The 15,662-nt window shown below is 49.4% G+C and overlaps 1 protein-coding gene across 1 annotated transcript in view; it reads right to left on the reverse strand.

Moving 5' to 3' along the window:
* The window catches only part of vars2 (valyl-tRNA synthetase 2, mitochondrial), a 118,716-nt gene that overhangs the window by 8,744 nt on the left and 94,310 nt on the right, over positions 1 to 15,662 (reverse strand). Inside the window, exons 22-24 of the mRNA XM_068008991.1 lie at positions 4,530 to 4,608; positions 4,105 to 4,232; positions 2,963 to 3,115 (exon numbers count right to left, since the gene is read on the reverse strand). Coding sequence (XP_067865092.1) covers positions 2,963 to 3,115; positions 4,105 to 4,232; positions 4,530 to 4,608 — 360 coding nt within the window. The remainder of the gene's footprint in view (positions 1 to 2,962; positions 3,116 to 4,104; positions 4,233 to 4,529; positions 4,609 to 15,662) is intronic.

Raw genomic sequence — 15,662 nt, forward strand, 5'->3', positions numbered from 1 at the left:
GGCAAGTGGGAGGGGGAGAGCGGGATGGGATGAGAGTGAAGGGGCATGCGGGGGAGGGGGCGAAGAGAGAGATAGAGGGGGAGAGTGTGGTGGAGAGAGGGGGAGGAGAGAGGGGAGAGAGGAGGGAGGAGGAAGAGAAGGGGCGAGAGGGAGGAAGGGAGTTAGGATGGAGAGAAGGGGAGGGAGGGGTGAAGGGGAGGGAGGGGTGAAGGGGAGGGAGGGGTGAGGGGGAAGGAGGGAGGGAGTAGAAAGGGAGGAGGAAGAGGGGGAGAAAGTGGGGAGAGGGGGAGAGACAGCGCATGAGAGGGAAAAACATACAGCATGGTAGAGGCAGACAGTAACAGAGAGGGACACAGTAAGGAAAGCGGCATAGTATTGAGGGACAAAGTAAGTTGTAGAGACTGAGCACACTGCAGCACTACAGACGGGGAGGTGGTGGCGTAGTGGTAATGTCACTAGACTAGTAACCCACAGCCCCAGGCTAGTTCTCTGCAGACATGTGTTCAAAGCCCACCAAGGCAGATGGTGGAATTTGAATTCAATTAATAAATCTGGAATTTAAAAAGCGAGACTAATGGTGACCACGAAACCATTGTCGATTGTTGTAAAAAACCAACTGGTTCACTAATGCCCTTTAGGGAAGGAAATCTGCTGGTCCTTACCTGGTCTGGCCTACATGTGACTCCTGTCCCCCAGAAATGTGGTTCACTCTTAACTGCCCTCTGAAATGGCAAGTCACTTAACTAAGTCTAAGAAGTGCAATGAAATCAGACGGACCACCCGGCATTGACCTAAGTGCCGACAACGGCAACTGGGGGCTGATGTCAACATACTCAAGGAATCATACCTTGCAGACAATGCCCCAGACATCAGCATCCCCAGGTATGTCCTGTCCCACTGGCAGGACAGACCCAGCAGTGGTGGCAGCACAGTGGTATACAGTCGGGAGGGAGTTGCCCTGGGAGTCTGCAACATTGATTCTGGAGCCCATGAAGTCTCATGGCATCAGGTCTAACATGGGCAAGGAAACCCCCTGCTGATGACCACCCACCCCTCGGCTGATGAATCAGTGCTTCTCCATGTTGAACACCAATTGGAAGAAGCACTGAAGGTGGCAAGGGCACAAAATGTACTCTGGGTGGGGACTTCAATGTCCATCACCAAGAGTGGCTCAGTCACATCACTACTGACCAAGCCCTAAAGGACATAGCTGCTAGAATGCTCGGGAAAAACCTACGTGACCACGCCCTCACCAACCTGCATGTCACAGATGCATCATTCCATGACAATATAGGTAGGAGTGACCACCACACAGTCCTTGCGGAGACCCCTTTGGGGCGGCACAGTGGTGCAGTGGTTAGCACTGCAGCCTCACAGTTCCAGTGACCCAGGTTCGGTTCTGGGTACTGCCTGTGCGGAGTTAAGTTCTCCCTGTGACCGCTTGGGTTTCCGCCGGGTGCTCCGGTTTCCTCCCACAGCCAAAGACTTGCAGGTTGATAGGTAAATTGGCCATTGTAAATTGCCCCTAGTTTAGGTAGGTGGTAGGAGAATTGAGGGAAAGTGGGGATGTGGTCAGGAATATGGGATTAATGTAGTAGGATTAGTATAAATGGGTGGTCGATGGTCAGCACAGACTCGTTGGGCCGAAGGGCCTGTTTCAGTGCTGCATCTCTCCTTGACTGTTTGAGACAAAGTCCCACCCACACATTGAGGATACCCTCCATTGTGTTGTGTGGCACGACCACAGTGTGAAATGGCATAGATTTTGAACTGATCTAGCAACTCGAAACTGGGCAACCATGAGGTGCTGTGAGCCATCAGCAGTAGCAGAATTGTACTCAACCACAATCTGTAACCTCATGGCCCGGCATATTCCCCACTCTACCAGTACCATCAAGCAGGGGGAACAACCCGGTTCAATGAACAGTGCAGGAGGGCAAGCCGGGAGCAGCACCAGGCATACCTCAAAATGAGGTGTCAACCTGGTGAAGCTACAACTCAAGACTACTTGCATGCCAAACAGTGGAAGCAGCATGCAATAGACTGAGCTAAACGATTCCACAACCAACAGATCAGATCTAAGCTCTGCAGTCCTGCCACATCCAGCCGTGAATGGTGGTGGACAATTAAACAACTAACTGGAGGAGGTGACTTCACAAATATCTCCATCCTCAATGAATTCCCCACCATCAACATCCTGGGGGTCACCATTGACCAGAAACTGAACTAGACCAGCCACATAAATACCGTGGCTGCAAGAGTGGGTCAGAGGCTGGGAATTCTGTGGCGAGTAACTCACCTCTTGACTCCCCAAAGCCTGTCCACCATCTACAAGGCACAAGTCAGCAGTGTGATGGAATACTCTCCACTTGCCTGGATGGCTGCAGCTCCAACAACGCTCATGCTCAATACCATCCAGGACAAAGCAGCCCAATTGATTGGCACCCCATCCACCATCTACAACATTCACTCCCTTCATTGCTGATGCACAGTGGCAGCAGTGTGCACCATCTACAAGACGCACTGCAGCAATTCGCCAAGGTTCCTTCAACAGCACCTTCCAAACCTCTGCCATCTAAAAAGACAAGGGTAGCAGATGCATGGGAACACGATGGGCCGAAGGGCCTGTTTCTGTGCTGTACAACTCTATGGACTCTATGACCACCTGCAAGTTCCCCTCCAAGCCTCACAGCGTCCTGACTTGGAACTATATCGCTGTTCCTTCACTGTCGCTGGGTCAAAATCCTGGAACTCCTTTCCTAACAGCACTGTGGGTGTACCTACCCCACATGGACTGCAGCGGTTCAAGAAAGCAGCTCACCACCACCTTCTCAAGGGCAATTAAGGATGGGCAATAAATTCTGGCCTAGCCAGCGACGCCCACATCCCATGAATGAACGACAAAAAAAAAGACAAGATCCTCTCTGGACACACTGATCACTTGTGTCTGCCTCACACTCACCAGGTAAACGTCACACAGGTCGTGGAGCCAGAATTTGTGTATTGCGGCAGTCACTGCTTGGAGGTCGTACTCCTGGAATCCACTGTCACAGGCTGCGATGGTGCGGAGTAGCCGACTGAGAATCCAGCGATCGATGGCAGCTTCTGGATGGACCTGACACACGAGAGGTTAATCCCCATCACTTCCAGTCACTATTCGATTAATCGCTTCCTCCCCGTGTGCCCCCACCTCTCCAGCAGACCTGGGTCTGAATGTTCACTACACCGCAGATCCTGGGCCTTTGGTGTTACCCACATGGGAACAATTCAGACAGCAATCCGCAAAGCGGGAGTTCAGATCCTACCATGGCGATTTGAGAACTGCAATTTAGTTTTTAAAGATCTGGAAATAAAAAGCTGTGACCAATAAAAGTGGCCATGAAGCTGTCAGATTGTTGTAAAAACCCAAGTGGTTCACTAATGTCCTACAGGGAAGGAAATCTGCCCCCCTTGTCCAGCCTGGCCGACATGTGCCTTCAGCAATGATCCAGCAAGGTATTCAATCGTATCAAACCATTACTTGTGTCAACGAGGGATGGGCAGTAACTGCTGGCCTTGCCACCGACACTCACATCCTGAGAATTAATTTTAAAAACCCAATGGTATAGCTCTGGTTCTGCACCCGCACGGTACCCCTGCGACACGTCCCAACTAGAACGAGTGATGCTCTGTCGCCAGGGGCCAATATCGGCCCCGGCCTCCACACCCTCCCCCTCCCCCACTCTCGGCTTCCCGAGCCCATTTCATACAAACCCTTCCAACTACCCCCAACGTCACTGGACTATCTCCTGGAAAACAGGCCAATACACCAGATGTTGGGAAGATGGCCTGGTCATCCCAACCTGCAGGGCCATTGCGTGAAAGGGGCCCTGTGACCTCAATGGCCCCAGGAGCCGGGGTCACGTACACACCGTCAACACTGCAAGTGTTGTCACTGGGGTCAGTCGCTCACTCCCCCGCACAGACATTCCCACCCCAGGAACTGCACCAATTCCCCCCCCCCCACCACCACCCCACACCTGAACCCCCTCAGGCACAGAGACACCACCCCCCTACCCTGCTCATACACACATCCCGAGACATCCCCACATCAAGGACTCTCACCATGTCAGGTGGCCTTGGCTGGAAATCTGCAGGCAGAGCGGAAAATGTAAACTTCATGGCATTCCAGATCTTGTTACAAAATCTTCGGGAGCTCAGGAACGTTGCGATGTCCAAGTTAATGTCCTCTCCTGGTGTTTGGGGTGGTGGGGGGGGGTGGGGGGGTGGGGGGTGGGAGAGGGTGAGAGGAACAGAGAGGGAGAGAAAAAGGGAGATGAGGGAGAAAGAGAGAAAGTGCAGAGAGAGACAGCGCAAGAAAGAGTGAGAGAGATGAGAGTAAAAAGTGAGACAGAGAAAGAGAGTGCGCAACAGAGAGGGTGACAGAATGCATGAATCAGACAGATATGGAAAGAGGGAGACAGGATGAAAGATTAACCGGAGTATTCGAGAGAAAGCACATCCATATTTCAATTCCTATTGCTGCTTACCCTGACACTTGTAGGAAGAGAGGGAGAAACGGAGAGCGTCTGTGCCACACTCCGGGATCCCACGTGGAAAATCCCGTTTCTGCCAAGAGACAAAGAAAAATGAAAGTGATCAGGGCACGGACCTGGATTCCCCCAGACTCCAAAAATCTATCGATCTCAGTCTTGAATATATTCAACGACGGAGCATCCACTACCCTCTGGGATAGGGAATTCCTAAGATTCATAACCCTCTGAGTGAAGAAGTTTCTCCTCACCTCAGTCCTCAACAGCAACTGCACATGTGCTCGTCATAAAGGCATCTTTCAGAAAGTATCAGAAATATACTGTCATGCCGTGCCACCAGGTCTGAAATTACTCAGAAATGTCTGCTATTTTGGAGCAGGCAGCAGCAAGATGTGCTGTTCCTCAGTGAATGGCGCTTGCCCCAAATCTTGTATAGTAGTTTCTTTCTGCTTTTGTGCATTGTATCAGGTTATCTGGAGACCTGAGGTCTCTGATGAGAATGCTTAGTGCTCAAGAATTGTAGTTCAGATTTATTGAGAAAGATGAAGCATTCTGTACATTCCAGTGTTTGTGATAGCTGGTAACTGTGCTATCCAGCAAAGATTCCATCAAGTAATTGTTAATAAAGGTGCGTTGGGCCACATTGGAAAGACAAAAGCCTGGAAAGTGTGATAAAAATAAAAAGATGCCAATGCCCATACATTTGTTGACCAAGTGAACAGTGACGTCCTATGAGATCAACACAAATTGAAAAATAAAATCCATGCTCCAACACGTACTGATAAAGCAAAGATCTGTTCTAACTCAAGAATAAATCTTTACCTCCAACTTTACATTCCACTGACTGGTACATTCACTGAGCAGTTTCACTTGCTTCACCGACATTAATACACCTGCTGCTACAGAGGTATTCAAGCCTCAAATTGCACTTGTCATTCATGCAGCTACAAAGTTCAGAGTCTGCCGTAGGAGAGAAAAGTTTGGACGTAGGAAAATGGAGGCTGAGCCAGCAGGCAAAGGTTAGGAGCAGCAGCTAAAAGCTCGGCCAAACAGATGCACCGATATAACAGAGGGCTTTTTTTATTTGTTCATGGGATGTGGGCATTGCTGGCTAGGCCAGCATTTGTTGCCCATCACTAATTGCCCTTGAGAAGGTGGTGGTGAGCTGCCTTCTTATAGAGTCAAACAGCATAGAAACAGGCCCTTCGGCCCACCGCGTCCATGCTGACCATAATGCCTATCTATACTAATCCCACCTGCCTGCATTAATTCCATATCCCTCTATGCCTTGCTCATTCAAGTACCTGTCCAGATACCTCTTAAATGTTGCTACTGTTCCTGCCTCCACCACCTCCTCAGGCAGCTCATTCCAGATACCCACTATTATTTGTGTGAAAAATTTACCCCTTTGATCCCCTTTAAACCTCCTCCCTCTCACCTTAAATCTATGCCCTCTAGTTTTAGTCACCCCGACCATGGGAAACTGACTCTGCCTATCTACCCTATCTATGCCTCTCATAATTTTATATACCTCTAACATGTCCCCTCTCAGCCTCCTTCGCTCCAGGGAAAACAGACCCAGCCTATCCAATCTCTCTTTATAACTCAAGCCCTCCAAACCAGGCAACATCCTTGCGAATCTTTTCTGCACCCTCTCTGGCTTAATCACATCTTTCCTGTAGCGCAGCGACCAGAACTGCACACAGTACTCCAAATGTGGCCTAACCAACGTTATGTACAACTGTAACATGACATCCCAACTCTTGTACTCAGTGCCTCGTCAATGAAGGCAAGCATGCCATACGCCTTCTTCACCACCCTGTCTACCTGTGTTGTCACTTTCAGGGAACTATGTACTTGCACCCCAATGTCTCTCTGCTCAACAACACTCCCCAGGGACCTGCCATTCACTGTATATGTCCTGCCCTGGTTTAACTTCCTAAAATGCATCACTTCGCACTTGTGTACGTTAAATTCCATTTGCCAATCCCTTGCCCACTTTCCCAGTTTATCTATATCCTGTTGTAACCTTAGACAACCTTTTTCACTGTCTACTATACCACCAATTTTGGTGTCATCTGCAAACTTACTAATCATGTCCCCTATAGAACACAGAACAGTACAGGCCCTTCGGCCCACGATGTTGTGCCGACCCTTTAACCTACTCTAAGATCAAACTACCTACATACCCTTCATTCTACTATCATCCATGTACCTATCCAAGAGTCGCTTAAATGTCCCTAATGTATCTGCTTCTACCACCACTGCTGGCAGTGCATTCCACGCATCCACCACTCTCTGTGTAAAGAACCTACCTCTGACATCTCCCCTAAACCTTCCTCCAATCACCTTAAAATTATGCCCCCTGGTGATAGCCCTTTCCGCCCTGGGAAAAAGTCTCTGGCTATCCACTCTACCTATGCCTCTCATCATCTTGTACACCTCTATCAAATCACCTCTCATCCTTCTTCGCTCCAATGAGAAAAGCCCTAGCTCCCTCAACCTTTCTTCATAAGACATGCCCTCCAGTCCAGGCAGCATCCTGGTAAATCTCCTCTGCACCCTTTCTAAAGCTTCCACATCCTATAATGAGGCGACCAGAACTGAACACAATATTCCAAGTGTGGTCTAACCAGGGCTTTATAGAGCTGCAGCATAACCTCGCGGCTCTTAAACTCAATCCCCCTGTTAATGAAAGCCAACACCCCATACTCCTTCTTAACAACCCTATCAACCTGGGTGGCAACTTTGAGCAATCTATGGACATGGACCCCAAGATCCCTCTGTTCCTCCACACTGCCAAGAATCCTGTCTTTAAGCTTGTATTCTGCATTCAAATTCGACCTTCCAAAATGAATCACTTCACACTTTTCCAGGTTGAACTCCAACTGCCACTTCTCAGCCCAGCTCTGCATCCTGTCAATGTCCCGTTGCAACCTACAACAGCCCCCCACACTATCCACAACTCCAGCAACCTTTGTGTCATCGGCAAACTTACTAACCCAGCCTTCCACTTCCTCATCCAAGTCATTTATAAAAATCACAAAGAGCAGAGGTCCCAGAGCAGATCCCTGCGGAACACCACTGGTCACCGAGCTCCAGACTGAATACTTTCCATCTACTACCACCCCCTTTGTCTTCTATGGGCAAGCCAATTCTGTATCCAGACAGCCAAATTTCCCTGCATCCCATGCCTCCTTACTTTCTGAATGAGTATACCATGGGGAACCTTATCAAATGCCTTGCTAAAATCCATATACACCACATCCACTGCTCTTCCTTCATCAATGTGTTTTGTCACATCCTCAAAGAATTCAATAAGGCTTGTGAGGCATGACCTGCCCCTCACAAAGCCATGCTGACTATCTCTAATCAAACTATGCTTTTCCAAATAATCATAAATCCTGTCTCTCAGAATCCTTTCCAATAATTTGCCCACCACCAACGTAAGACTGACTGGTCTGTAATTCCCAGGGTTATCCCTATTCCCTTTCTTGAACAAGGGAATAACATTTGCCACCCTCCAATCATCTGGTACTACTCCAGTGGACAGTGAGAACGCAAAGATCATGGCCAAAGGTGCGGCAATCTCTTCCCTCGCTTCCCGTAATAACCTTGGGTATATCGCGTCTGGCCCCGGGGACTTATCTATCCTCATGTCTTTCAAAGGTTCCAGCACATCCTCCTTCTTAACATCAACCTGTTCGAGCATATCAGCCTGTTTCACGCTGTCCTCACAAAGGACAAGGTCCCTCTCACTGGTGAATACTGAAGCAAAGTATTCATTAAGGACCTCCCCTACCTCCTCCGACTCCAGGCACAAGTTCCCTCCACTATCCCTGATCGGCCCTACCCTCACTCTGGCCATCCTCTTGTTCCTCACATAAGTGTAGAATGCCTTGGAATTTTCCTTAATCCTAACCGCCAAGACTTTTTCATGTCCCCTTCTAGCTCTAAGTCCATTCTTCAGTTCCTTCCTGGCTAACTTGTAACCCTCTGGAGCCCTGTCTGATCCTTGCTTCCTCAACCTTAAGTAAGCTTCCTTCTTCCTCTTGACTAGCTGTTCCACATCTCTTGTCATCCAAGGTTCCTTCACCCTACCATCCCTTCCTTGCCTCATAGGGACAGACCTATCCAGCAGTCGCAGCAAGTGCTCCCTAAACAACCTCCACATTTCTGTCGTGCATTTCCCTGAGAACATCTGTTCCCAATTTAAGCTCCCCAGTTCCTGCCTAATAGCATTGTAATTCCCCCTCCCCCAATTAAATATTTTCCCATCCCGTCTGCTCCTGTCCCTCTCCATGGCTATAGTAAAGGTCAGGGAGTTGTGATCACTATCACCGAAATACTCTCTCACCGAGAGATCTGCCACCTGGCCTGGTTCGTTGCCAAGCACCAAATCCAACATTGTCTCCCCTCTAGTCGGCCTATCTACATATTGAGTCAGGAAACCTTCCTGGACACACCTGACAAAATCTGCTCCATCCAAACTATTTGCACTAAGGAGATTCCAATCAATATTAGGGAAGTTGAAGTCACCCATGACAACAACCCTGTTACTTCTGCACCTTTCCAAAATCTGCCTCCCAATCTGTTCCTCCCTGTTTCTGTTGCTATTGGGGGGGTCTAAAGAAAACTCCCAATAAAGTGACTGCTCCTTTCCTGTTTCTGACTTCCACCCATACTGACTCAGTAGACAAACCCTCCTCGAGGACCTCCCTTTCTGCAGCTGTGATTCTATCCCTGATTAACAATGCCACTCCCCCACCTCTTTTACCTCCCTCCCTATTCCTTTTGAAACATCTAAACCCTGGAACATCCAACATCCATTCCTGCCCCTGTGATATTCCCATCTCCGTAATGGCCACAACGTCGTAGCTCCAAGTACTGATCCATGCTCTAAGTTCATTACCCTTATTCCTGACACTTCTTGCGTTAAAATAGACACACTTCAACCCATCATACTGGCTGCAACTTTGCCCTGTCAACTGTCTAACCTTCCTCACAGACTCTCTGCACTCTGTATCTGCCTGTTCAACAGCTACCCCATCCACTGATCCGTAGCTCCGGTTCCCATCCCCCTGCCAAACTAGTTTAAACCCTCCTGAAGAGCTCTAGCAAACCTCCCGCCCAGGATATTGGTGCCCCTCCAGTTCAGATGCAACCCGTCCTTCTTGTACAGGTCCCACCTTCCCCAGAAGGTATCCCAATGATCCACATATCTGAAGCCCTCCCTCCTACACCAGCTCTGTAGCCACGTGTTCAGCTGCACTCGCTCTCTGTTTCTAGCCTCACTAGCACGTGGCACCGGTATCAATCCTGAGATTACTACTCTGCTCGTCCTGCCTTTTAGCTTCCAACCTAACTCCCTATATTCGCTTTTCAGGTCCTCATCCCTTTTCCTAGCTATGTCATTGGTATCGATGTGTACCATGACTTCTGGCTGCTCCCCCTCCCCCTTAAGAATCCTGTGGACTCGATCCGAGATATCCCTGACCCTGGCACCCGGGAGGCAACATACCATCCGGGAGTCTCGTTCGCGACCACAGAATCTCCTGTCTGTTCCTCTAACCATTGAATCTCCTATCGCTATCGCTCTCCTATTCTCCCCCCTTCCCTTCTGAGCCACAGAGCCAGGCTCAGTGCCAGAGACCTGGCCGCTGTGGCTTTCCCCTGCTAGGTCGTCCCCCCCAACCGTATCCAAAACGGTATACTTATTATTGAGGGGAACGGCCACAGGGGATCCCTGCACTGTGCGCCTATTCCCTTTCCCTCCCCTGACGGTCACCCAGCTACCTTTATCCTGTAACTTAGGTGTCACTACTTCCCTATAACTGCTCTCTATCACCCCCTCAACCTCCTGAATGATCCGAAGTTCATCCAGCTCCAGTTCCCTAACGCGGTCTGTGAGGAGCTGGAGTTGGGTGCACTTCTCACATCTGCATTCACATCCAAGTCATTAATATATATGACAAACAACAGAGGGCCCAGTACCAATCCCTGCGGCACACCACTGGTCACCGGCCTCCAATCTGAGAAACAACCCTCCACTACCACCCTCTGTATCCAATTGGCTCGCTCACCCTGGATCCCATGTGTTCGAACCTTCTGGACCAGTCTACCATGCGGGACCTTGTCAAAGGCCTTGCTAAAGTCCATATAGACAATGTCCACCGCCCTGCCCTCGTCAATCCTCTTGGTCACCTCCTCAAAAAACTCAATCAAATTCGTGAGACATGACTTCCCACAAACAAAGCCATGCTGACTATCCCCATATCAGACCTTGCCTTTCCAGATGAATATAAATCCTGTCTCTCAGAATCCCTTCCAATAACTTTCCCACCACTGAAGGCTCACCGGCCTGTAGTTCCCTGGCTTATCCCTGCTGCCCTTCTAAAATAAAGGCACAACATTAGCTATCCTCCAGTCTTCCGGTACCTCACCCATGGCTCACGATGATACAAAAATCTCTGCCAGGGCCCCAGCAATCTCCTCTCTTGCTTCCCATAGCACCCTAGGATACACCTGGTCAGGCCCTGGGGATTTATCCACCTTAATGTGCTTCAAAACCTCCAACACCTCCTCCTTTGTAATGTTGATATGCTCCAGGATATCGCTGTTCCCTCCCTTGAACTCACTAGCTTCCATGACCTTCTGCACGGTAAATACAGACGAGAAGTATTCATTTAAGACCTCGCCCATTTCCCATGGCTGCACATATAGATTACACACTGATCTTTACGGGGACCTACTCTCTCCTTAGCTACCCTTTTACTCTTAATATCCTTATAGAATCTTTTAGGATTCTCCTTTATCTTATCTGCCAGGGAAATCTCATGGCCCCTTTTCGCCCTCCTACTTTCCTTCTTAAGTGTACTCCTACATCCCCTATACTCCTCGAGGGACTCGCTCGATCCCAGCTGCCTATACCTGACATATGCCTCCTTCTTTGTCGTGACCAGACCCTCAATATCCCTCGTCAACCAAGCAATCCTAAACTTGCCAGCCTTGCCCTTCAATCTAACAGGAACATGCCGGCCCTGAACTCTTCCTATCTCACTTTTAAAAGCCTCCCACTTGCCAGACGTCCCTTTACCTGTAAACAGCCTCTCCCATTCAACTTTTGAGAGTTCCTGTCTGATGCCATTGAAATTAGCCTTCCCCCAATTTAGCACTTCAACCTGAGGACCAGTCCTATCCTTTTCCATAACTATCTTGAAGCTAAAAGAGTTATGGTCACTGGTCCCAAAATGCTCCCCCACTGACACATCAACCACCTGCCCAGCCTCATTTCCTAAGAGGAGGTCGAGTGTAGCCCCTTCTCTAGTAGGGCCATCCACATACTGCTTCAGAAAACTATCCTGGACACACTTAACAAATTCTTCCCCATCTGATCCCTTAGCACTAAGGCAGTCCCAGTCAATATTAGGGATGTTAAAATCACCCACTATTACAACCTTATAATTCTTACACCTATCTGTGATTTCCCTACATATATGCTCCTCCAATTCCCTTTGACTATTGGGGGGCCTATAGTATAATCCCATCAAAATCTTATTTCTAAGTTCTACCCCTATGGCCTCGCTGGACGTTCCCCCCGGGATATCCTCTCTAAGTACTGCCGTGATGTCCTCCCTAATCAATAGTGCAACTCCCCCTCCTCTCTTACCTCCACCTCTGTCACGCCAGAAACATCGATACCCCGGAACATTGAGCTGCCTGTCCTGCCCATCCCTCAACCACGTTTCCGTAACAGCTATAATATCATAATGCCATGTACCGATCGATGCTCTGAGTTCACCTGCCTTACCTGTAAGGCTTCTTGCATTAAAGTAAATGCAGTTTAGCCTACCAGACCTTACACGCTCCCTGTCCTGCCCCTGCCGGCCTGCCTACTGGACTTGTTTGCATTAACCTCTACATTTGCCTCAACTATCTCATCGGAGAGACTATTACTTTGGGTCCCACCCCTCTACCGGACTAGTTTAAACCCTCCCGAGTAGTACTAACAAACCTCCCTGCAAGGATGTTGGTCCCCTTCCAGTTCAGATGCAACCCGTCCCTCTTGTACAGGTCACCTCTGCATCAGAAGAGATCCCAATGATCCAAGTAGCTGAAGCACTCCCGCCTACACCAGCTCTTCAGCCACGCATTCATTTGCCTTATCCTCCTATTCCTACCCTCACTAGAACGTGGCACAGGGAGTAATCCTGAGATTACAACCCTAGAGGTCCTGCTTTTTAACCTTCTGCCTAACTCCCTATATTGACTTTGCAGGACCTCATCTCTCTTCCTGCCTATGTCGTTAGTACCAATATGGACCACGACCTCTGGCTGATCATCCACCCCTTTCAGAAAGTCCTGCGGCCACTCCGAGACACCCTTGACCCTAGCACCAGGGAGGTAACATACCATCCTGGAGTCTTGTTTGCGGCCACAGAAACGCCTATCTGCACCCCTTATGATAGAATCCCCCATCACTATAGCTCTTCCACCCCTTTTCATCCCCTGCTGTGCAGCAGAGCCCTCCGTGGTGCCACGAACTTGGCTGCTTTCCCCTGGGAGGCCATCCCCCCCAACAGTATCCAAAGCGGTATATCTGAGAGGGAGATGGCCACAGGGGACTCCTGCACTACCTGCCTACGCCTACTACTCCGTCTGGTGGTCACCCATCCCTTTTCTGTCTGTGCAGCCATTACCTGCGGTGTGACCACCTCACTAAACGTGCTATCCACGACTTCCTCAGCATCGCAGATGCTCCACAGTGAATCCACCCTCAGCTCCAGCTCCATAATGTGGGTTGCCAGTAGCTGCAGATGGATACACTTCCTGCACACATGGTCATCAGGGACACTGGAATCGTCCCTGATTTCCCACATAGCGCAGGAGGAGCATATCTCAGGGCTGAGCTCTCCTGTCATGACTTACCTTTAGATTAGCTAGTTACTCTCTTAATAAAAAAATACTAATTACACTAGGGGCCTTGTTCTACCCACTCCAATCTAAAGTCCTTAATAAGTTACAATGAATTAAAAAAAAAACTTTAGTAGTACTCACCTTATCACCCAGAGGTTTTTTTCTCAACAAAAAAAACTTTCCCCTTTTTTAAAAGATATTTAAATACACTAACAGCAGTGACTCACCAACCAATCACCTTGCAGCTCTCCTCTGACGTCATTGTTGGCTTTTTTTCTTCAAAACTCTGGCGCACTGGAAGAGCTCCGACTGCTCTGCTCTCCCCTCCCAGAAGGTAAGAGACTGGGCCTCGATCCTCGGGTTGAATTTATAGGCTCCGCTCTCGATGTTCTCCCCACAGGTCCGCTCCGCTCCCAGAAGATAAGAGACTGGGCCTCGATCCTCGGTCTCGATTTATAGGCTCCGCACTCGGCGTTCTCCCCACAGGTCCGCTCCCGGAAGGTAAGGGACTGGGCCTCGATCCTCGGGGTCGATTTATAGGCTCCGCTCTCGGCATTCTCCCCACAGGTCCGCTCCGCTCCCAGAAGGTAAAAGCCGCTTGAACCGCTGCAGTCCATGTGAGATAGCTATACCCACAGTGCTGTAAGGGAGTTCCAGGATTTTGATCCAGCGACAGTGAAGGAATGGTGATATAGTTACAAGTCAGGATGGTGTGTGGCTTGGAGGGAACTTGCCGGTGGCGGTGTTCACATGTATCTGCTGCCCTTGTCCTGCTAGGTGTTAGAGGCCGCGCGTATGGAAAGTGCTATCGAAGGAGCCTTGGTGAGTTGCTGCAGTGAATCTTGTAGATGGTACACACTGCTGCTACTGTGCGTTGGTGGTGAAGGGAGTGAATGTTGAAGCTGGTAGATGGGGTGCCAGTCTAGCGGGCTGCTTTGTCCTGGATAATGTCGAGCTTCTTGAGTGTTGTTGGAGCTGCACTTATTGAGGCAGGTGGAGAGTATTCCATCACATTCCTGACAGTGGATGTTGATAGTGGGGAATTCAGCGATGGTAATGCCATTGAACATCAAGGGGAGATGGTTGGATTCTCTCTTGTTGGAGATGGTCATTGCCTGGCACTTGTGTGACGCGAATGTTACTGGCCACTTATCAGCCCAAGCCTGGATATTGTCCAGTTCTTGCTGCATTTCTACACGGACTGCTTCAGTCTCTGAGGAGTCGCGAATGGTGCTGAACATTGCGCAATCATCAGCGAACATCCCCACTTCTGACCTTATGATTGAAGGAAGGTTATTGATGAAGCAGCTGAAGATGGTTGGGCCTAGGACACAACCCTGAGGAACTCCTGCAATGATGTTCTGGAGCTGAGATGATTGACCTCCAACCACCACAACCATCTTCCTTTGTGCTAGGTATAACTCCAACCAGTGGACAGTTTTCCCCCTGATTCCCATTGACTTCAGTTTTTCTAGCACTCCTTGATGCCAAACCTGGTCAAATGCTGCCTTGATGTCAAGGGTAGTCACTCTCACCTCATCTCTAGAGTTCAGCTCTATTGTCCATGTTTGGACAAAGGCTGTAATGAGGTCAGGAACTGAGTGGCCCTGGCGGAACCCAAACTGAGAGTCAATGGGCAGGTTATTGCTGAGCAAGTGCTGCTGTCAACGACCCATCCCATCATTTGCTAGGTTATACTTAGCAGAACAGGATAAACAGTTTGGGTCTCTTTTCTCATTTAATCCATTGTCATTTAATCTTCCCCACCTTCCACCTGATCACAGACCTTCCCTTTTTCTTCTTTGCGTCCTACTCTTCTTCTTCTTTGGCCTCCTTGTCTAGGGAGACAATGGGTAAGCGCCTAGAGGTGGTCAGTGGTTTGTGGAGCAGTGCCTGGAGTGGCTATAAAGGCCAATTCTAGAGTGACCGACTCTGCCACAGGAGCTGCAGATAAAATTGGTTGTCGGGGCTGTTACACAGTTGGCTCTCTTCTTGCACTTCTGTCTTTTTTCCTGCCAACTGCTAAGTTTCTTTGACTCGCCACTCTTTAGCCCCACCTTTATGGCTCTCCGCCAGCTCTGGCGATCACTGGCAGCTGACTCCCATGACTTGTGGACAATGTCACAGGACTTCATGTCGTATTTGCAGACGTCTTTAAAGCGGAGACATGGACGGCCAGTGGGTCTGATCTACGTCCTACTCTACCTACTTAAA

Source organism: Heterodontus francisci, chromosome 29 (assembly GCF_036365525.1).
Source record: "Heterodontus francisci isolate sHetFra1 chromosome 29, sHetFra1.hap1, whole genome shotgun sequence".
NCBI classification, from domain to species: Eukaryota; Metazoa; Chordata; class Chondrichthyes; order Heterodontiformes; family Heterodontidae; genus Heterodontus; species Heterodontus francisci.